At 41.3% G+C, this 23,043-nt stretch overlaps 1 protein-coding gene across 1 annotated transcript in view; it reads right to left on the reverse strand.

The window, feature by feature from the left end:
* FBLN5 (fibulin 5) overlaps nucleotides 1-23,043 on the reverse strand; it is a 54,884-nt gene that overhangs the window by 11,244 nt on the left and 20,597 nt on the right. The window contains exons 5-9 of the mRNA XM_072864876.1: nucleotides 10,294-10,416; nucleotides 6,963-7,079; nucleotides 5,878-5,997; nucleotides 2,930-3,052; nucleotides 2,261-2,387 (exon numbers count right to left, since the gene is read on the reverse strand). Of these exons, the coding sequence (XP_072720977.1) occupies nucleotides 2,261-2,387; nucleotides 2,930-3,052; nucleotides 5,878-5,997; nucleotides 6,963-7,079; nucleotides 10,294-10,416 (610 nt within the window). The remainder of the gene's footprint in view (nucleotides 1-2,260; nucleotides 2,388-2,929; nucleotides 3,053-5,877; nucleotides 5,998-6,962; nucleotides 7,080-10,293; nucleotides 10,417-23,043) is intronic.

The raw sequence follows: 23,043 nt of genomic DNA on the forward strand, positions 1-23,043 counted from the left end.
GTCCAGCTTCCCCTTACGCCCACGTGAATGTTTGGCATCCACAGCCCCCTGTGGCCAGGAGCTCCACGGCCCCCTTCACCTCTCTCTGCACTGCCCCTTGCTGACTTCGTCTGATGCTTCCAGCTCTTCTATTGAAAGGACAGCGCCCAGTCAATCCCTGCTCATCCTCCTCACGCAACTCAGGGTTTCATATTTGACCCTGTTCATGGCTGAAGAGTCCTAACTTAGTTGTTTCTCACAAGGAAGCTATTCCATACTTTTGATCATCCTCATTGCTCTTTATGAACCTTTGTCCAGTTATATTTCTTTTGAGAGAAGGGGAAAGAACTGCACGGTCTTGAAGATATGGGTACACTATGGCATGTGCTCTAAGGATATTCTCTACCTATTAACACCTCAAATTCAGATTGCTTTTCTGACCTCTAGTGAGTACTGCAGATCATGGAACTGTCTATAACAACCCTCAAATCTCAGTTTGGATCAGATGATGATCAGATCAGTGCTCTTTATTTAATTTGTGAATTTGGGACTGTCTTTTTACTTTACATTCATCTACACTGAATTACTTCTGCCATTTTTATTGCACAGTCATTGAGGCTCCTTCTGTAATTCTTTTCTGCCCACCATTTTCTCTACTGTCCTCAGATACTGTTGCAGACTTTGCCCATCTCATGGTTTATCCTTTTTCCCAAGTTGCTTACAAATATGTTGGACAAAGTAGGTCCAGCTTAGACTCTGCAGAACTTCACTGTAAAAGCTGACAATTTAATACTATACTCTATTTTTTATCTTTCAACCTCTTATTCTTCTGTGCCTGGGACTTTGCTCTTACTTATGGCTGCTTAATTTCCGTAATAACCTTATATGAGGTTCTTTTCAGAAGCCTTTGGCAACCCAAACAGACTGCATCAGCCCATATGCCCTAGCCACATGCTGCTGATTTCTTCAGAGAACTCTAATAAAGTCGTGAGGCAGGATGTCCCTTTATAAAAGCCATGTTGGGGAATTTACTTGAAAAGAGTTGGGTCTTTTTGCCTATTTTTTCTATAACCTCCACTAGTGACACTAATTTCAGACAGTTCATCTGGCATGTCCCCCATAAAAAGGCTCCTGGCATTACAAACACCCAATTCCTTCCCCAGAAAACACAGATGCAAAGAATTCTCGTGGCTTTTATACTGACCACTTCTAAACATATGCCACAAATTAAATGCAGTCACATTTAGACATGAGCCAAAGCCACCAAACACAAAGCTCAAGAGATCAAGAGTTCTGGTGCAAGTTGATCTGCAAGGACTCCCTAGTTGGGCTCTGGGGAATTCAGATACAGGGGCTTCAGATATTTCAAATTCCAGTTTAAGACTCTACCACCTCTGAAGGTAGGTAAACCCAGAACTGGAAGAATAGAATGTGTCTGCTCCTCAGCTGCCCTAGTTCAGAAAGCAATTCAGAAAACATGAATAAATTATAATGGAAAGAAACTGATTCTTCATCTCTTGCCTTTCTATAAAATACATTAGGCTAGCAAGCAATCCCAAGTAATTGGGTTTAGTGCAAACACTATGGATGAAATACTATGGGCTGCAATATATAGAGATCTGTCTGGAGCTGAAATATTTTGAGCCCCAGGCAAATACCTACAAAAAATGTAAAAGAAACAGGCAATTTTTAGAAATGTGTGATCTATTTTTTTTCTCGCTCAAATAATTCCAAATTTAGATAGTAACAGTGCTAACAGCCCCATCCAGACATACCCAATTTCTGGACAAGGCAAATCACTCTGTGGACTTTTCAGCACTTTTAACCTTTAAGCAGTAGGAAACTACTTGTATCCTGCCATAACTATCATCTAATTTTTTAAAGTACTTCCCAGACATAAGCTAGTTAATATTTACAGGAAATACTCATACTAATAAAACAGTCTGCATTTGAGCATATATGAAGTCAGTTAGTAATGTAAGTAAATGTCTCTTACTACATTACAAACCTTGCTGTTTTCTCTACTCACTGGTAAGTGTTTTTCCAGTCTAACTTCCCACACATCTGAGTATTATATCATATCCCACCTGGTGACCCAGTAAGGAATTGCACTTTCTTATTTTTATAAAGCTTACCAATGGTAAATGCAGCAACAGCATGTATGTATAGCTCTCTAGACACACTTCATGTCTGTGTTGTAAAAATGCAGCTTATTTGGTTCACTCTAGATACACTTCACACAGATAGAATTTGCTTTTGTGGCTGTGGGTATGTTACTCACTTCTCATTAATCTGGATATAAGGATCCTCACATCTTACTGGGTCTAAACATTTATATTCTCCTGGGATATTGAAACACGTTTGCTGCGGAGTGCAGGTGAAGTTTCTGTTTTCACATTCATTGATATCTAAAACACAAGAAACAAGAGAAAGGCTAAAACAGGGAAATATGTGCAAGACACCACTCTTACAAACCGGTTTCCATCTTAAGGAATTGTCCCAAAATTCATAACACTCTTGCACCATGAGAAGTGGCCTTTTGATAACTGGCCCCTCTTTTAAGATCAGTTTTTACTCCATTCATTTCTGCTTATTGGAGTGCTCCCATATGCTAAGTGCTGCAAAAATAGAAGAGAAATTGGCTGTTCAAGCTCTCTGACCTCAGAGAATGGGAAAACTAAAGAGATGTGCAGCAGAGAGGAGAGCATCTGAGGGCTTTCCTGTGTAGCTGTTTCCTAGTCAGTAAAGTCTTGCTTACGCCAACACACCATTCACCTCAGTGGGACTATTCACGTGATGACATTCTTACCAGAATTACATAATTGGCCCCTACGAGTATTTCACTGTGCAATGCCAAGACCAAGCATCTCAATTCTTGAAAACCTCTTTCCAGACACAGGACCTATTTTCTGGTCCCCTTGGGTTTTAATCAGCGCAGGAATGTTCTTACCTTGGCAGCTTCTGCTATCGTCAAGCAAGTTATAGCCCGAAGGACAGATACAGTAGTAAGAACCAGGCGCGTTCACACATTCATGCTGGCAGAGGAACTCTGAGAAGCTGCATTCGTCCATGTCTGCAGTGGCAAAACAAAGTTTAGTGTCTTTGGCTTTAGAGTCAAAAGAGCAGTCCCACAGGCAGGAGGCCATCCACACTACGTGCCCATCACCCCAGCTGGAGGTTGGCACCCTCCAGCTCCCTAGATCTGCAGCAACCTGGCAAAATACTATACAACAAGTTCTTGGTTAAACATTTTTCTCCTAGGGAAACCAAAGCTGCTGCTGAACACAATGCATGGCTTTTATTTATTTATTTTTCTTTTTGAATACCTGTCACCAGTTGGCAATGTTTTCAGTTCTGTTTTACGTCAGAGATAGAGCTACTCCAACAACAAAGCTGCAACTGTAATTTGAAAGGAGAGATTTGGCAGTGGTTCTCTTTTCTTTTTTTTTTCTTTTTTCTGGAGAGTAAACTTCCCTTTCCCAGGGCCACATGGGTCTCAGCACTACTCCTTTAGCCAGCCTTGGCTGTTTTATGTTTCTTAGCCTCTAGCCAGTTACTTCCAAGGCATTCCAGCAAGACTACAGAGCTCATCCCAGCTTGGGTCAGACCTACTGGAAGGCCCAGCCATCTCCCAGATACCCAGGAAGCTAAGCAGTCTGTCAAATCTCTGACTGAAAGCAGAAACTGTGCTCTTTTCGCCTTGCACTCATGAATTGACCAGTCATTGTATTCTGCAGAACTGTGCTCAAGCGAGAAAGACGAACTTCAGAGCTGCACATGGAGGCACGGCGACTGAGGGGAAAACACATGCAAAGGCGCTAGACTGAGGGAGGCTGCAGTTAATCATTTCCTTATTTCCCTGGTCAGGGGAAGAAAGAAACAAAGGCCAGAGCCCCAGCCAGGAACTCCCAAGTTCTTATTCCCAGCTCTGACATGTTGATTCTCCCAGGCAAATCACTTTTACTCTTCAGACTGAATTTCCCCTTCTTCTAAATTGGGCTCAGTCCATTTATCCATTTTTGGTGTTTTGTGCAGATGGATTGGAAAGTATTTGAAGTCCACATATGTTAAAGTGGCTTTATGGCTGCAACCAGTTCTTATCAAAAGGGAGATGAAAGGAACTCTACACCTCCTGTTATTGTGTGATTTGCCCCAGCGAGTTCGCTGAAAAAAACACCTTCCTGACAAAACATGGACCGAGGGCTGACTCCATAAAGGGACCGATATATCACCCACCTCCTCGAGGTGTCCTAGCCCAGACCTCCAGCACGTTGGATTCATATAACCTGTGCTCAGCTGCTGTCAAGTGCTGGAGGGACTTAAAGCCCCGAGGATCCTACATTTCTGCTGCTGAGCCCACACAGGACAGACATACCTTTGCTGTTCCTAAACACTTTTGGCATTCTGCTGAGTACCTGCAGAGGACAAGATGGTAGGCATTTCAGACCACATCTAATGCGTATGCAAGACCTCTGTGATTAGAAAATAATGCCAGTGTTGGGAAAGCCAGGTTGAAATCTCTGCCTCTCTCCTTGAAATGGGGCAGGGATGCCTCCCATCTTCAAGGTAAGCTGGCTGCTAGGCCATGGACTAATCCAGCAGCTGTTGAAGTACATCTGGATCCTGGGTGTCTCATAGGAGTGTGCTCCTAGCCAGGCAGTCCCTTTGCAAGCCTCAGCGATGTCTAGTGATGGCTTGTGAAGAGAAAGAAGCTCATCCAGAGAAATTTGACCTGCTTTGACAAGCATTTTCTTGGACAGAATTGTCAAGAAAAGGTTTTCTGCTTGCATTCTGGGTGGTGGAAAGTCCTTTTTGCTGGCTTAACTCTCAGACATGAATGAGGCTCAAGCACCACCTCTTCTGTCACCATTTTGTACTGGCAATGTTTATGTGGCATTGCATTAAACTTAACTGGTTCAGGCCCCCAACTAGCTCAGGAGCACATAAAAAGGTGCAGGAGTCTAACTTAGAAGCAGAAAGTCCATTAGAAAGCAGAAAACATAAGTTAGGTGTTGCAGCTCTAAATGTTAAATGCATAAGACTCTTCGGAGATTTAAGTTTTCGTTCCTTCCCTTTCAATAAGGAGGTTTGCAGGGAAGAGCAGCTTTGGAAACGCTAATGTATACAGATACTGCATATCACATGTCTCTCTCAGAAACAGCATGTTACATCTGTTTACTGTAAATTAAAAAACAAGTATTTTCCAGTGCATTTTTCCTTCCAAGAAATATTGGCGGGATTCTCTAATTTTATCAGGCTGTGAGAACATTAAGCACAGAAATAAGTTTTGCCTTCAATTAGAATAAAGCAATAAAATAAAAACAAAAACAAGAGAGGAAAAAGCACAGTGACATAAGCACAGTTTCTTCTGCTATGTGCTGAACAGATTAGCAATAGCTATACTACGAAACCATATACTGTTTCTGAAGTGTAGCCGGAGCCATACAGGGGAAACTGGGGAAGGTTTCAGGCAGAAGTGTGCAGTCGTAAGTGCAAGAGGAATACATACATTCAACAGACAAATGGAAAAGTACTTTATATAAAGTATTTCTTTAATCATGGAAGAACATTCTAGGACTATCCCTACTTTACTTGCTCTAATAAAGCTTCCTGTTCAGCATTACAAAGCATTTTCTTACGTTTTGCTGTTATCTTGGAGCTTTTTAATATTGAGCTTATTTCTTTAAAAGCATTTGCAGCCCTCCTCCATTGTGCTTTTCTGGGTATTTGCTGTGTGCTTTAACTGGAAAGAAGATCATATGAGTTGCAGCTATCCTGCTGCTAACCATGGACCAAGGCAAAAATCTTTTTAAAAAGCATGTACAAAACAATACATTGGAAAAAGAAAACTTAATAGAATTAAAGAAATCAAAACAATAGATAACTAAAGACAGTTACCACTGCAGTTAACTCCATCGGCTTCCAGTTCGTAGCCAGGTTCACAGCGGCAGAGAAAAGAGCCGTAGGTATTGACGCAGGTCTGAGTGCAAGGATTTTCGCTTGTACATTCGTTCATATCTATGGGAAACCAATGCGCAATGCACCAGTGACTTCTCCTCAAACTCTATTTTCAATTAATTACTGTAAAGCATTTCAGAGAGATTAGCTGTACAGTCAGAATGATTTGTTCTGAAAAAATATAACCAAGTCAGTATTGTTTATTGGGATTCAGGCTGATGCCTGGAAATAGCATGGTGGAAACACAACATGCATGGAAATGAAGCATTTTGGGAATGTCTTCAATCAAAAAAATAACATGGAAGATGGAGATGAACTATTTATTACAAATGCTTCTGTCTTTATCCTGCAATTTTAAAACCATTGAACTGATTTTGTCATAACAGACCTGAGACAAAATGCAGCAGGATATTCCTGAGGAAGATAATGTAATGAGGAATGGTCCTCATGGAAACCTAGGGCTAAGACAAAACCAATTTTTTTTTTTCCTTTTAGGACATTAACAGCTTCTGGACATTATTAGCACAGACCATTTCCTGCAGCATGTGGGAAGATGCTCCCTGCTTAGCTAGGGAGAGGTTTTATGAAGAGGTTGTGTTGACTTTGTTTGAGGTAGCACATCACAGCAAAAGGTGGTCTAATGCTCAGGACCCTAGTCTGGAACTTGGGAGACTCAGATCTAATTTACTGATCTGACAGAGTTTTCCTGTCTCAGGTGTGTCACACAGCATCAGATTTTAAAAGTAAATTCAGTGCCTAAACTTGGTAATTTCAGTGAATTGAGTAACTCTGTATTTCAGGGGGCTTGGGCCTCTGTGCATATTTCTCCTGATACACTGGTCACATTGCACCTGTACCCCTCTGAGGTACTGTGAAACTACAGAAATATCTCAGGCTGACAAACCTATGAACATTTTTAAAAGCAGGGTTGGGAAGGTTACTTGTATTCTAAAAACTAAGCAAGTTTCAAGGGTGTTGATGGGTTGGGTCCAAAGATTTCAGTCACGGTTTACCATACACAGTACCTTGGCATGATCTTCCATCATCATTAAGGGTAAAGCCTGGGTTGCACGTACAGGAGTAGGAACCGGGCACATTGGCACACAGCTGCTGGCAGTAGCCGTAGCGACATTCATCTATATCTATAGATGGGAAAGATGAAAAGTAGAGCGGTCTGCATTTTCGCATGCAGGTACAAAGCAGCAAACACACTGAGTCAACAGTAGCAATAACATAGAAATAACCCAGCATACTGGCTACAGATATAACAGCCAAACTTTCAGGTGTTCAGACCCAGAGTTATAGTTAAAATACATCTCTATCCAGAAGAACGTAGTAATGTGTTTTTATCCACAGCCAACATCTATCAATATGTCCTATGAACTGATTGTTGTTGCTGTAATCTTCAGCTTAATGTGATGTCCTCAGGAAGCCCAGAGTCAGTCCCTTTAAGCAGCTTCCTCTAAGCATACCTGATAGCTGGCACAGCCCGTCAGCGCAAGCACAGCCAACGTTGTAGCAAAGTTTTGTCAGAATCAAAATAGAAACCTTTTTTACCTCCACATATACCAAAGGTACTCACTAGAAAAGCAATAAGTATTTGTTACCAAATACTTCTTTTTTTAGAGAGGATATTCTTTAAAGGCTTTTTTTTGAATAGTCACATTCACATTTTATATGAATTTTTAACTGACAAGTTACAGACTAAAATGTAAACAGTAAATTTAATGCCAAAACAGCAGTTTGGGCTGAATTGCAGCATTAGCAACACATGCAACTGACTGTTACAAGCACAAGAAAATGCTGTAAGATACGTGTGATGGTAAGTGCTGAAGAATTTTGCCCCTGGACTAACAACTGGAATGAAACACCTGGAGTAGTTGTCCTTTCCAAGGCTTTACATTTCCTTTGGTATCAACTGGCTTTTGATTTATGGAGATTTTTTTAATGGCTACTCCAGTCAATTTTCCAGAAGGAGCAAAGCAGGAAGGCACAGATTTTGGTGAAATGAGTCCCACCGTAGGTTCCAATGCACGTGAAAATCAAAATTACAGTATTTGTCCTATGGTTCACATGTATACATATATATCTGCATGAATTCCAGCAGTTCATTATTTGTTAGCTGAATTGGCTACTTCCTGTTTTAGTGTGAAATATTAAGAATGTGTCGGGAAACTGAATTCTTGAACGACTTGAACATTGACATGATGTGGTAATACCACAAAAACAACAGCGTTGTGAGTCTGTTGTATAAGTAGCTACATCCTGCAATTCAAGTTTATGTTGTTGGCCTCATTGGGGCAGTTTTGCCATAGAAAGTCTCAGGAAACCGTTATGAAAATGTCAAAAGTCTTGGAAATACTCTCTCTGTGTAAAATAACAGGGACACTGACACCCAGTTTTACCCTTACTAGCTTTTACTTCCCACTGCATTCTAAATAGCAAGATAACCTAAAGGCGAGGGTCAGCTATGGTATGTACACCAGCACTAGGCTTGTCCCAAATCCTGCAAAAAGTGACATGGGTTTTGAGTAAATTAATACCTCATTTCACTGACACAACCCATTACTTTAAATACATGCTTTGGCTTTTGCAGGGCTGTTATCTCAAGAGTGCTACATTTTGAGGATAAAGACTTTTACAGGGTTTCTTCTTGTGGGTGGGTCGTGTGGATACTGCTGTACTGGCTCCTCCTGTATGAACTTTACTGGGATAATTAAAACAGATAGAAGTGTAGCTTTTTGTAACCATGGTTTACTAACAGTGCACCAAAAAACCTGTCTCTAAAACTCAACCCAGCCCTCTGGTTACAGTAAATGGTCTTTTACTGCTTTATGCCAGCAAAAATCACTTCTCCAAGGCCAGTGGCAAGTGTGGAAAAGTGAGACTTTTTTGACACTTAGGGAAAAATATCACAACTCTAAACACAATTTGCTTTTAGCTCTTTGCATTGCCTTGTAATAATCCACCCCATGATTACTTAAAGTGGGCAATGCTGGGATGTTATTGCCTATTTTAAATAGCATAAGCAGATACTTGAATCAATTCAGCAATGAAGCCATTTCAGTTCTCTGGTATATCCATCAAGCAGTAAAGTACTTTAGATCCATGTCCAAATCCTGAATGCTGCACACAACCCTTTCGTTTGGGCTGTAACTGGGAGAAGTAAATGGGTAACAAAACAGGTGATGCAGAGCAGAATCCCCCTCCCTGCCCTCCCTCATCCCCACCCCATCACGTATGCCTGTACAACCCCCGGCACAAGTTTTTTTTCCCAAGAGAAGAGGAATTATCAGAGATTAAGGAGCGGGGGGCTTGGAGACTTCATATCCCAGGGGCACTACAAGACAGTGACTCCCCAAAGTGGCTATGGCTGCACGGACCCCAGCTTGGACGAGGCTCAGCTCTGTCCCTGCCAGGTGAGTTACACAGCAGCTGTTGGCAGTAGTTAGGAAAGCAGCCGGGAGTCAGTCCTTCACTGGAATTGGTTCTTGGGAGGAGAAAGTTGGAAAATAACTGGAGAGGCTCCAGGGATGAATGGGCAGGGAAAGCCCGTTCTCCTTCCAGCGGAGGTGTTGTGACAGGACGGTCCAGCTCCACAGAGCTGGCAGGCAAACAGCCTGTGCTGAGGGGAAAAAAATAATAAGCAGCAAACTTTAAAAAAAACCCAGTTGTATCCTACCTCCTAGGTCCTATCTATATACCTAAAATTAATATCTACTTCATCATCCCATGGGCATGTCAAGTGAGGGGAATGGGCTGGAGGAAAGGGGAGCTGGAAGGTTTTCCTGTGCTGTTTGTTGAGGGATGGTTTTTTCAACAGGGCTGAGCTAAAAGGATGAACAGGACATTGCTGCAAGAAAAATAATAAAATTGAAATAAAACTGCTTGGAAGCTACCAAAACAGCACCCAGTTCAGAGGTGATTTTTTTTCTCACCTCCAAGCAAAAGGGTTGGTTAAATCTAGGGTTTTACTGGCCTGTTTCTTGGTATCAAATACTGATCCCTTCGGGTCCACACTGTCACGGTGTCAGAAGACAGGTCTGTTTGGGAATAAATCTTTTTGTATACATGCTTGTGATTGATCTTATACGAAAGGGAATCCGTCAGACCGGGAATATGAAAATCCCACATGTTACATGGATGCTAGTCATATGGCATTTACATCTAAATTTTTGTTCCGCGAGGGAGTCTCTCTGCCAAGCATACCATTGGCACTTACAGAGATGAAAGACAGGTTCCACGTAGCCGAAGGTTTAACCGTGTACTTGACAAAGATGCTCAGTGACATTGTTTCAGCTATTCATAGGTACACATACACAGATGCTCAAATACCATATTGCACGAGGTTTTTACCTAAACACTGGCCTTCTAACAGCCAGTAGCCTTCAGTGCAGGAACAGGTATAGCCCCCCTCAGTATTTATGCAGATCTGGGTGGGGTTACACTGGTGAGAATCTGAAGCGCATTCATCCACATCTGCAACACAGAAATACAGCAAGAAAATATCAGAAATGGCAACAACAAAAGATTGTTCACACTGTACAAGGACTTGTGCTCACAATGTGTACACTGGCTCCGTGCAGGGAACCAAAGCGTGGTGGAGTAGAGAGAATGACCATAACCTGAAGTAAAATTCATAATAATAAATGTCTGAGGGCAGTGAGAACTGAGGGTGCTCATCAAATCTCTCCTGTTTGCAGATGACCCAGTGTTTCTCAGAGCTCCTCAAGAAAGCGATTGCATTACCTCGAGCTTCTTATTACTTCCACACTTGCTTTGTCACTGAACCGTGATTTCCCTGCTACAGGGCAGTGTTCAGCCCTAGGGAAAGGCTGCTGAAAGGGCTATGTAAGCCCACTGCGGAGGAAGAGATGAACGGGAGTTTGAGATGTACAAACACAACTCAGACATATAAAAAAATTACTTCCTACCCCCACCAACACAGAATATCTCACTGTAATTTTTCTGACAGAAGGTTCAACCAAAATCAACCTTTACCTGACAAAAAAAAAAGTATACTTTCCTGGAATCAATTTCCTGAGAATAAAACTCTCTTCTTTTTAATTTTTTTTACCATCCTTACTGTTTTTAATGTATTTGGGTTTTTATTACAACCCCGTAGGGTGTTTTTGTTGTGGGCTTTTTTTTTTTCCCCAAAGGAGGTGAATAGCATTCCTACATTTATATAAGCCAGGACCCTGGAACCTAACTGATTAAAAATGCCTTCAGAGTCAGAAGTTCAATTTGAATCCCTTCTTGCTCAATCTCTTCCCTGATGTTTCTGGCATCGGGTTTGCCTCTAGATGTCAGAAATGGAAATATCAAAAGATAAATTATGTAATTTTTTCAGCCAACTCAGATTTCTATGTTTTATTTATTGATACCTAAACTATTTTTTATTCCAGCATACTGTGCACTGGCCTTTGCTGAAGTACTATGTCATCCAAGCAATGCTACTCCCTTGATCCCCCCCGATTCTTATTAACCCAGACTTTGTTGGGTCATGACTGAAAGTATCTCACAAACACGCTGGGCTGGAGCAGGCAGCAGAGGGCAGGAATTACGTCTCAGTATCTGCCCCTGAGGCACCAAGCCCAGCCAGTCGGCTGTAAAATCCCAGCAGTCCTGAAATAACTGATCCAAGCTACCACAGCAGCATATCTAACATGTTCGGATATATAAATAAATACATACATATTATATATATGGAGAGAGTCTAGAGTTCTTATCTTGCCAACATCTGTACCAGAGCAATTTATGATCAGTCAAAGCTGGTAAGATAACAAGAGTGGCACAATTAGAGGTAATTAACTCTGTCAGAAATCGGTTCCCACATATTTATTGGCCAGATGAAGGTTGGCAAAATGGTGGGAGAAGTGGGAAAGGGGGCAGATAACAAGTCTAGACTATATAGGTACATAGATATGTTGTTCAGTTCAGCTATTGCTTCTGCGATTGGGCTACAAATTCTGGATCCTCCCTTCATACAGCGTATCACACATAATTGGTAGTATTTGAACACAGATTTTATCTAACCATAAATTTAATAAGAATGACATTAATGTTTTCTAAATGAAAAAGCTTTCTATTTGTCATGTTTGCTTATTGTTTGAGGAGTGGGACCTTGGGATCTGGCCAATTCTGCTGTTTCTAGCCTACCCCGAGCTTAAAAAGGAGATTTTCTTTTTCCATGCTCCCTGTTTCCATTAACATTAATAGGTGAAGCACAGTGGAGACAAAATGAGGGTCTTGCCACCTATGGTATATGGTAGCAGTGCTGTTTGAAGACTACAGATCCTCCCCTCTTCCTAAAGGTGCATCTTTCTTGCAGGGGTACAACGTGCATCCTTCCCCAAAAGCAACGGGTGGCTACGGGATCCTTTTTGTTCCCAAGTCATCTTTGTAGCAGTTGCATGAGCAGCAGTACAATCACTCCGGAAAAGTAAGACATCGATCCTCTTTTCTTTGCTTTCTACCAGGCATATTTCTTTGCTTACTCCCAGTCTTCACCTTTTGTGGTGGTATTGGAGACATATTTCCATTTGAATGCAAAATTTTTTACAACGGAGGCTGCCTGTGGAGTTTCTGCTGTCCTTAGAAAAACCTGATCAACCTGAAGTTGTCTATGCAGAGCACCTGACTCCCCGCATTTTACCCGGAATAATACCTCACTGACTTGATTAATGAAGTTTTATGCAACTAACAGGTATAAACAGCTTTACTGGTAGCATCGAATCTTTTTGCTTGGGCTGAGCGCACACACCCAGTTCTATATTACATGTCTCTGGCTTTCTCTAAGATTGCCCCTTATCGTGATGCGCCATTAAACTCTGACAGACCCAGCCAATTAAATCAAATCAATTCTTTTTGGCAAGCAGCCTTCTCAGTTCAAACAAGTAGTATAATACCAGCCTGTCTGCCAGGGGTTATTTACATTACATGGGTTCTCTAAGTGAAAACTGATATTTGCACACAGAGAAAAATGTTAGTGCAACAATTGGCTAACCATTAGGTATCCTCTTGAAGAATATAGGAGCTGGGAGACAGAGGGTGCCTTGCCCAGCCCATTTACACAGTGCAGCATACAGTGAGAACTGGTGTGATTGATAAAGTCAAAACTAGACATTTTACAGGGAAAGGAAAATAAAAAACACAAATTATTTCCACTGGGGAGAAAGCTAGCCATAAAACTTTGAGAGATTGCCTATAATGGATTCACCAGACTTAAGTGCCAGCATAGAAACTATATCAAAACACTCCCAGGGCATGTTTGGCTGAGTGGAAAATTGCAAGTGGAAACAACCTGACAGCTAGTCAATAATGTGTAAATCATTTCTTATTCTGGTTGCACAGCTTATTTCTGTCCCATTCAAACATCAGTCTTAGGTGTGTTCATGCCCTGGGACTATCACTTCAAAGCTCATTCGTACCACCTCTGCCCTTGTGATGGGTCATACACAACAGCAGAGTAAAACTGTTATGCTAAATGTGCATGATACTAAATTGTCAATCGTTTTGTTAGGTTCAAAGCAGACAAGACAAATTCAGAGAACAGAAAACTGTAAGGACTCCTCAATACGGATAGCATATGTGGCTAAGAAGTCCCTAAGATGCAGTTTTCTGGAGCCTGGAAGAGTGCCTCTGACCCAGCATAACTTGTGTTGCAGTCTTCACCATGGAAAGAAATACTACAATGAGTTGTCTGAGCCTCAAAATGAAGTCTAATCAGCTGGAGAGCAGAAGAGTTACTACAGTGAAGCAAGCTAGCAAGAAACCCTAGAAACCCCACTAACCCCATTCAAGGAGTTAAAAGATTGTGATATTTGATGATTTTGGCATCAATACCATGAAAGTATCAGATGGTGTCACCTATCACTGATATCCAAAGATGGTTTTCATTATACTGAACCTACTTTTAGTACCTTTCATTGCTGAGATCCTTAGAAAACATTATTTGCATCCCAAGAGCAAGTCTAGGTTTTACTAATAGCTGGCATTATTTAATACCTCTTCTGTGATTTTGGCTAGATTACTCAATATGTGGCTACAAGAAGAATTGCCATGAGGTGAACTAGGAAACAAATATAAATTAGATCTGTCCTCAGTGAAAACAGTCTAAGGTACCTGGTAGTTACTATGCAGGACAAAGAACTGGCACAGCAGCAGTGACCATCCTGTGGCTCATGTGCTGAGAATATATCCTGTGGGAACTCATCCTTGCTCTTCATCTTCCACTGCCCTGCTTCCTATTTGAAAAATGTGGATAACAAAATCTCTGTCGTAGTCCAGCCTCCCTCACTGTTCAGCATCTAAAACTATTTGGGGCAGGGCCTGTCCTCATACAGATAGAGCCAGTTCACAATTAGTCCATTTTTATTTGAAGCCTTCCAATCCTAACACAAATCAAACTGTACTACGAAACCCTGCAATCTCCCACTTGGTGATAAATATCAATGCCCCTGGATTTTAACCAGGAAATTCAAGACTAAGGAATTAAAAGACTAGCCTGCCACCACTCAACCAGACAGAAGCAAGAACAGGTCACAGATGTTTCTGACCTGTAGTCCTTCATGTAGCCCAATACAACCTGCCCCTATTATATGAACACTTAAAGATACGACTTTTTCAGAAATTTTGTGCAGCCTCTACATTGGCTAATGAGATCTAAAGTAAAAGACTAACCATCATTCTGAAAGCATTATGTTCTACTAGGAGACCTCAGAGGCATCAAAGGCTCTTTCAGCTAAACTCTATGCTACTCACAATGTTACTATTCTACCCTAATGGTGCATTGAACCTCAAAGTTTCCAGTAGTTACTGAAACAGAGAGAGAACTATTGACACAGTCAGTGGCAAATTGAAAGAGTTCTCTAGCTACCACTCCTCTTCTTACCCTTACAGACAGGACTGGGACTGTTGCTGTGAAATTACGTATGAAAACAAGAGGATGTTAAAGATTGTCATACCTAGTAATTTTGAGTAAGTCCAAATTTTCCCAAAGTCACTAGTGACTGGTTGACTCCTTAGTGTGCTGGTTTTGGCTTGGGTAGAGCTAATTTTCTTCACAGTAGCTAGTATGGGGCTATGTTTTGGATTTGTGCTGGAAACAGTGTTGGTAATACAGGGATGTTTTCATTATTGCTGAGCAGTGCTTACACAGAGCCAAAGCTTCTTCTGCTCCTCACCCCACCCCACCAGTGAGTGGGCTGGGGGTGCACAAGAAGCTGGGAGGGGACACAGCTGGGACAGCTGACCCCAACTGACCAAAGGGCTATTCCATACCATATGACGTCATGCTCAGCATGTAAAGCTGGGGGAAGAAGAAGGAAGGAGGGGATGTTCGGAGTGATGGCATTTGTCTTCCCAAGTAACCGTTACACGTGATGGAGCCCTGCTTTCCTGAGTAATGTGAACACAAACTGTGTTCACATTACTGCTCCCACAGCTAGTTCCAAGGGCAGAAGTTCAGGCTGAAATCCAGACTGAAATGAAAATTTGACCTGAAGTGGGAATGATTCACTTTGTTACTTCCCAACTGAATACTGAGAGCAACTGCATGGCGCATCCAGACCACTGCTCTCTGCCTCCTAAGAAATACCACCTAGAATGAACACAGAGCCTCATGGCTCGAAGCCATGAGTTTTAAAGATCTTTGGTTTACTGATGGAATGAGAGAATAGGTAGGCGGCATCTCCACATACATTTGTCAGGAAGCCCTTGCTGCAAGAGCCTGAGCCCAAATACTCCAAAATTAACCACATCCCTCTCTCTTAGCTCAGAGTGTCTGCCTTAAAAATTTATGGCTGTGGTGGTTTGGTCTAGTGACCCTGGGGTGTGATGTTCTGTTTACTTGACATTTTGACAGAGGTGAGGTGGCTGGGGCAATGGGGTTTCATTTGGGGATTGGAAGGGTGGAGAGTGTTTTTTTATATTTCTGGCTGACTGGCTGCCTTTTGTGGGATGTGATGTGCTGATGCTTTGTTTTTATTGGTACAGATTGTATTTTTAATGGATGGCAGGATGCCTGGTGACTGGATAGATATAATTTACAATGTCAAAATAAATAAATGAACTAATTGTATTTAGCATGCAAATTACTGGCTTTGTGTTTTATTATCTGTAAAAGCTAGCAGTAATCTTCATGGATTCTTTAGAATTTAGCCACATCATAGAACAATGAATAAAATTTTTAATTAATTGCCCATAAATTTAAAAAAATGCAATAATTTAAAAGCCATGCATACAAAAAAATGGGGCAGCATATTAATATAGTCAGAAAGAAAACCTAGCTGTCAAACTGCAGCTCAACACTGCATCTCACCAGGGAGGCTAATTCTTATCAGAAGATGTAGTGATCTTTTATATTGTCTCATGTCCAGAAAGAATTCAGGACTGAGGCCACTCTCATTTGTATCAATAATATCACAAGAAATCACAGCATAAAAAGAAAACCAATACTCTAATCCATTGAATTAAGACCAGACATATTCAATACTGCTCAAACAAAAGAGGCTAAAACTAGGAGACTAGAAATCTCAAGAGAGAATCATAAATGTGGAATCATGCTGTGAGTGTCTACAGGATCCTGAAGATCTGGTTTTGGTCCACTGTTTTCCACATTTGGGATAAAATGCAGAGGATCACAAGCTGGTGGAGTTACAAACTAAAAAGTGATCAGAGCTCTTATATAAAGGTAATTTGCTAGGTATGGTGGGCACATTTGAAAGTGCATTTCAAGGCAGACAAATGCAAGGTCATATATCAAGAGTAAAAAATGTTGGTCATGAAATTCACTCTGGGGTCATTAAAGATAATCACTTGAACATGAACTTTTCCTGACACAGTGTTGCTGAAAGGACAAGTATAAACATGAGAACACTGAGTAGACACAGGAAATCATTCTTACCACTGTATATTGCATTAGTAAAATAATTACTGAAATACATTTCTGGGGTCAAACATTTCAAAAAGCAGTATTGTGAAGAGATCAGGAAATCTCTGAAGAGTAATTCCAAGTCATGAAAATTTGTCTCAGAGCAAGATAATGCTCCATTTAATAATCTATTTAAGAAAAGGTTCAAGATATATTTGCCTGTGATCTATAAACATCTTCATGGAAACAAAGTTTTTAGCTGGAGATGGTCACTAAAGCTAGCAAAAGACAATGGGATGAAAGTCAGTGTTTAGGAGACAAATTCAAAATAAAAATAAGGCACAAACTTTAGTAGTACTACTGATTACCCATCTGAAAAACATAATAAAGCACATGGTAGATGTTCCCTTACTTTAGGGCCTTATACCTGAACAGTATTTCTTTGAAATATACTGTAGCAAAAAACTGTGTGCTTGAAACACCAGCTGCTGGGTAAAGTTCTATGGCCTGTGTCACAAAAAATACAGATTATGTGGTCAAATGTGGTTATGTGGTGTCTTAGTCTTCATTGAATGATTTAACACCATTCAACGCTTAGTTATTTTTATCTGTATCCATAACCATCACACCTGAGATTTGCTGCTTACCTTACATCTTTTTTCATTTCCTAGGCCATTAGGAGATCTGCCTTGGCCAATGAAACTACTGAAAATGGGGATAGGAATTTGTAAGGAAGTGATTTCTCCTTTGCCAAGATTTAAAGGTACACATGTGCAATTTTTCATTTTTTGTTTGTACTTTTATCAATGAATTTGATTTTTAGTGAGAGATATTGTACCTCTCATGTTTGTAGTAACTGCAGAAAAAATATGGAAAACTTAGAAAATGTTCATAACATTCTTATGGTAGAAGATGTTGAGTCATCAGCCTAAAGATGTTGGGCATGCCAACCACCTTCCTTTCAGGACACATAGATGATTGCATATTTATGAAGCATGAAGCAAGATAAAGAGGAAGAATGCAAGTTATTTCCACAGACAATCTGTTGAATCAAAAAGCCCAGAGACAACTAAATTGCAGGTTAGGGGAAGTGGACATGCAGGAAGTAGGAGATTGTTTGGCAAGCTAAGTGACTTTAAGAAGTGGAAAGCCAGGGGAGAAAGCCAGCAGACAAGAGGAGAAGGAGCAGAGGTGCTTAGGAACTGGACGCACCAGCCCACTGGAAGGTGAGGTCCAAAAACTGTAAGCAAAGACACTGTTCGCCTTTCTTCTGCTCAGAAAAACAGGACTTTGTGCATAAACAGGACTTTATGCATTAAAGAATACAGAAGGAAATAAAGTCCTCAAGATCAGCTCATCAGTTCAGAGACAATATCAAAATCCTTCAGGAAAAGACTTTCTTGCCAAAAAGCTACTTTTAAAAGAAAAAAAAGTTAAATAAATATATTGATGAGTTTCATTTTGGTATTTATGAGCATGTGGTTACAAAATGCATGTGGAAAGCTTACCAAAGAAGCTCCATTCCAAGGAGATGATTTGCACCTGCCACTACAGGAACAAGGGAGACTGCTGCCTTGTTAAGTCCATGCACTGGTGTTGAAAGTGGCAGGATCCGTGACTATGCTTATCTCTCCACAGACGTGGTCCATGCTCAGGGTGCTGTGACCGTTCCACTCCCTCCATGACAGCTCCATTCCCTGCTGGCTGGCAAGGTGATAACGCCCCTAGCAGAGAGCTATCATGGAAGGACGTGGACTTATCATCTCTGAGCTAGAACCACATTCTTGGAGACTTTGGTGATTAGAAGAGAAACTTTGCTTGGACTCTGTATTCAAGAAAGAAGCCAATGTGGATAACAGATTTCCAAGACGATATGCTTTTGGCAATGTGCGCTGTTTCGCAGATGGACTGTTACATTTTGTTCTATTTGGAACATACTTAGCATGCATGACTTCCTTTCTTCAGTAATGAATTCTGATAATCATGCCACAAAATTCTGTGGGTCACAGTAGTAGCTATGGCTGTGTTTCCTTCTTTTGATCAACCATTGACAAAAGTGGGTATGTTTTTGCCATCATGATTATTTGAGAGCCATTAGCACCACGGGGTTCAACACAGTAAGGCTGAAGATTAATTTGACAGTTATGAGAGCACAGGTCTTGCAGATCAAAAAAAGTTTGCCATGGAAAGTCTTCTTCCCCCTTCTGCTAGGAGGTGTGGGTGATTTGGGGGCCCTACTTCTTTATTTTATTCTGTCTGTATTTTAGTCCCGCTGTTGTACAATCACAACCCCACTTCAAGGAGCTCACCCCACTTCATGATACAAAGTTCTTGCAGAGACGCTCAAGGCTGTGACCTCGTTCCAGAATCTCTGTCTGCTCAAACACTGAAGCTCGTTCAGTCATTTATAACCCTCGGGGCTCCATTTTAAAATAATACAAAGATTGGATGTCTGTTTTTTATAGGAATAATTGCAGGCCAGGACTAAACATCCGAGCTCAGTAACATGGGTATCAGTTCCAAGATTACTTGGAACAGAGCACTTTCCCCAGACTTCTCCCTCACTCCTTATTTGGACACTGAGAAATAATTTCCTCAGTAGTAGATTTTTACTCAGTGAAATCACATGTTTTCTCAAAACTTTTTTTTCTCAAGATAATTACATTTGATAAGAAAAGGGGAGAAATAACAATGCCACATTCCTAAAGTGCAGACTGAAGCCAACTTCAAACTGCTGCTGTGTGGGGTCAGTGTTTTTCTCCAAGGATGACTGACCCTGCTGAGCTTGGACACAATCCAAGATCAACTCCCTAAACACCTGTTTAATTGCATATTTCAGTGTCTGAGGACTGACTGTTGATTGCTGAATTCATTTTCTATCTGCATCCCATATGCATTATGTTATTGGTTGATTGCTAAACAAGGATTAAAGGATTTTTTCACATAGATGGTCAACCTGGAAGTGGATACTAAATAGTGTGAGGCTTGAATCTGTAATGCTGCTCCTTCTGCCTGGTATGAAAATTGCTCAACATGTGTCACAGGTTCTCGATCTCCTGCCAGCTATCTGAGCCTTTCCTTAGCTAGCACACTTTTAACATTACTCAGAGATGATAAACAACAGCTAAACCGTGAAAGGACTTCGCTCTCTGAGCACAGTTCTAGTCCTGCTTTTGTGATTGAGATTTATAGGACAGCCATGCAGAGCAGCATGCAAGTGCCTAGCAAGGGACAAAAGGGGCAGCTGCCTCTTCCCCTTCTGCTCAGAACAGACCTGGGCATGGTTCATACACTTGGCATCACCTGCATGACCACAGCTCCTCACTCCCACCAATTACCAGGGCTCCCTGTTGGTACAAGATCACACCCAGTTGTGTGGACTGTTTTGGGTGTCCCATGAGAGCTTTTGCACAAATGCACAGTCCGCATGCTAATTCTGGGATCAGAAATGAGACAAACTTTTCAATTAAGGGCTTTGCTTAAACATGGAAACTCCATGGACTGGAGCATAACTGTACTCTCTGGATTCATGATTTCCTGTTGCAGGTTTTGCACAACTTATGAAATCCATGGTCAGTGCATGTGATTTGGGAATCTCAGTTATTTCCCCGCTGCACTTATGCTACTCCAAGTAGCTGTGGTACAGCAGAACAAGAGTGACCCAATTACCCTTCTGGCGTGGGGTAGAGATGTGTTAGCATCCTACTGATGACACTGAACCTGCTGAATCAGGAAGTACCAAGCAGCTGCTGCTCAACATGGTTTCATCTTCATCAGCAGGAAACATATTTTTCAGCTGAATAAATGGAGCGTTACTGTTGTACTACCCATTTCTCAAAATTACTTATTTTGTATGATCATATGCTACAGTGAGATCCTGTTGGTAGGGTGATGAGAGGAGCCAGTGAGCACTTACTGAGAATACTCCCAGCTGCTGGGAGGTTATGTAAGTGACACTTTCTATTGCAATGGAAATGAAAAAGATGTGCAGTCAGAGCCAGGAAATGCACACTAAGAAATTAAAAGATACTTCTAGCAAAAGGGCCTTACAGTGCTCCCTTTACTGCATGATATGAAATAGTCTCATGCAAGGACCTCTAGAGAAGGCTTATAAAATTTCACAGAAGAGAAGTAGAACCATTAACACAGAAAAAGTGAATTTGCTATGGCTGAATTGTATATTTTCTCTGCAATTCTATGGGATAGCTTAAAAAGACCCTGTAAGAAGGAATATATTAAAAATATCGGAGTTTAAAGCACTATTTTTAAACATGTCTGTGAAATCCTATTGGCTTCTCCTCCAACAAAGTCTTTCAAAGACTTTTCTGTTAGGGTACAGAGCATGAGAGAACTAAAAGAAGAGAACTGCTATTCCCACTTTTGCTCCCTGGGGAGCTTTGAGAAATCACTAGCACAAATAGTCCGGCCAGCTGTTTTAGCCAACTGGTGGTCAGTTTACATTTCCTCTAATAAGTGAACTTCTTGACCGTACATTTTAACTGAGTCATTAAGAGCTCCTTTTCCAAGTGTTTTGGCAGGCTAAAGAGGTCTGAGACTGTGAATAGACCACAATAACTAGTAAAGAGGAGAGCGGCCCTACTTTTAATACGGCAGAAGAAATTGATCCAAATGGATCCAGAAATTAAAGCCGTAATGGAAACAAAGGGATGCAAATATCCACCTGCAGGATATAACAGGAACTTTCATTGGAGGGGTTGCTTCTTCCGTTCAAATGCAGCACTTCGGATATGCGACATGACAAAAGCTTTAACTATTGCTCAGGCATGTTGTGCAAACAACTGTGGGAGTGAAGTATTGGAGACCTGAAAATACAAGAGAGATTCTAGGTCTGCAATATGTACATACCCCTAGAGAGAATTCAGTATGGATGCTCTAGTCACTCTCACAGAATACCTTGAAATCTTTAATATACATGAAAAAAGAGGACCCCATGCATATATATAAATAAGGGATCTCCATTATGGGGAACTGGAATAGTAATATGAGATTCGTCACTAACTAGTCTCTCACAAAGCTTCAGCAATCATCACCAGCATCTCATTCAGGAATGGACTGGATTCAAAGCTGCTTGGCTGGAGCATGCAAGGAGGCTCCAGCTGGAGGTGGCATGGCTGTAGATTGCCTCATGTCACTTGACCTGTGTAAGACAAACACACATGCAATGGAGACTACAGTGCTTTGTCTTCCTCCAGGAATCTAAAACCTTATTCCCTGAACCTAGCTGATAAAACCAGGGTAAAGAGCCTGGCTGCACCAACAGTGCTTGCAGAACGTGTGTCTGGACAGTGGAGCAGTTTTATATTTGCTTTAGAGGGTCTGTAGAGCTGAGCAGTTATACGTGACTCAACACCCACATCACTAGTCTGCCCAGGCAAGCTCTGCAGGCAGTGGCCGTTAGAAGTCCTTCTTAGGAAGGGAGAGCTTCAGATCTCCACCCATGGCAGCAACCCTTGCCAGCTGCTTTAGGAGCTGTCATGATTGACTACGAAGAGTGTCGTGCTTGGCACTCAGGACATTGGGGAGCTTATCTGGGGAGAAAATTGTTTTTCATAGTTCATCTGAGTTTCAAATCTGTCCATGTGTCAGCATGCTTTATAACAATCTCAAAAGCACCACAAAGCCAAGGTAATTCTTGTATAAATGTTAGGGCCTTTTGGGCTCTTCTGTGAGCAAAGAATGGGTAGTGGACAAAAGCCAGTGGAGAAGAAAAATCTTTGAGAATTATCCTCTGCAAATACTGGCTTCCAGGCTCAGACAGCTGTGTCCTCATTACTGTTAATAGCAAAGAGCTATGCATGTTGGGCAACATTCCCCTTTGAGTGTATACATAGCAAGCCATCTATTTATTTATTTCTGTGGTGGTGATCATTGGAAAATGCCTATAATCCCTGCTCAAATAACTGGCTTTAACTCAGATTTGGCATTCACTGGTTTGTAATGATTGAGCCACATTTGCTTGCAATGTTCCAAAAATCGCCGCCAGCCAACTGCGTTGCAAACCTTCCTGGATAAATGAAAACTGTGTGGATATGGGAGGTTTACTTTGTTCCAATTAGTGTGTGATGTGGATGTCTACTGGCAATTCTCCTGCTCTCCTTACTCTCAGTTCACGACTCCCTGGAAAAAGAGGTGTTTCATCTCAAAGGGCTTTTTCCCTTTCTTTCTCTCTCTCTCTCTCTCTATTTTCAAACCCATTCAGTTACCTTTAA

The sequence above is a fragment of the Ciconia boyciana genome, chromosome 6, assembly GCF_034638445.1.
Source record: "Ciconia boyciana chromosome 6, ASM3463844v1, whole genome shotgun sequence".
NCBI lineage: Eukaryota > Metazoa > Chordata > Aves > Ciconiiformes > Ciconiidae > Ciconia > Ciconia boyciana.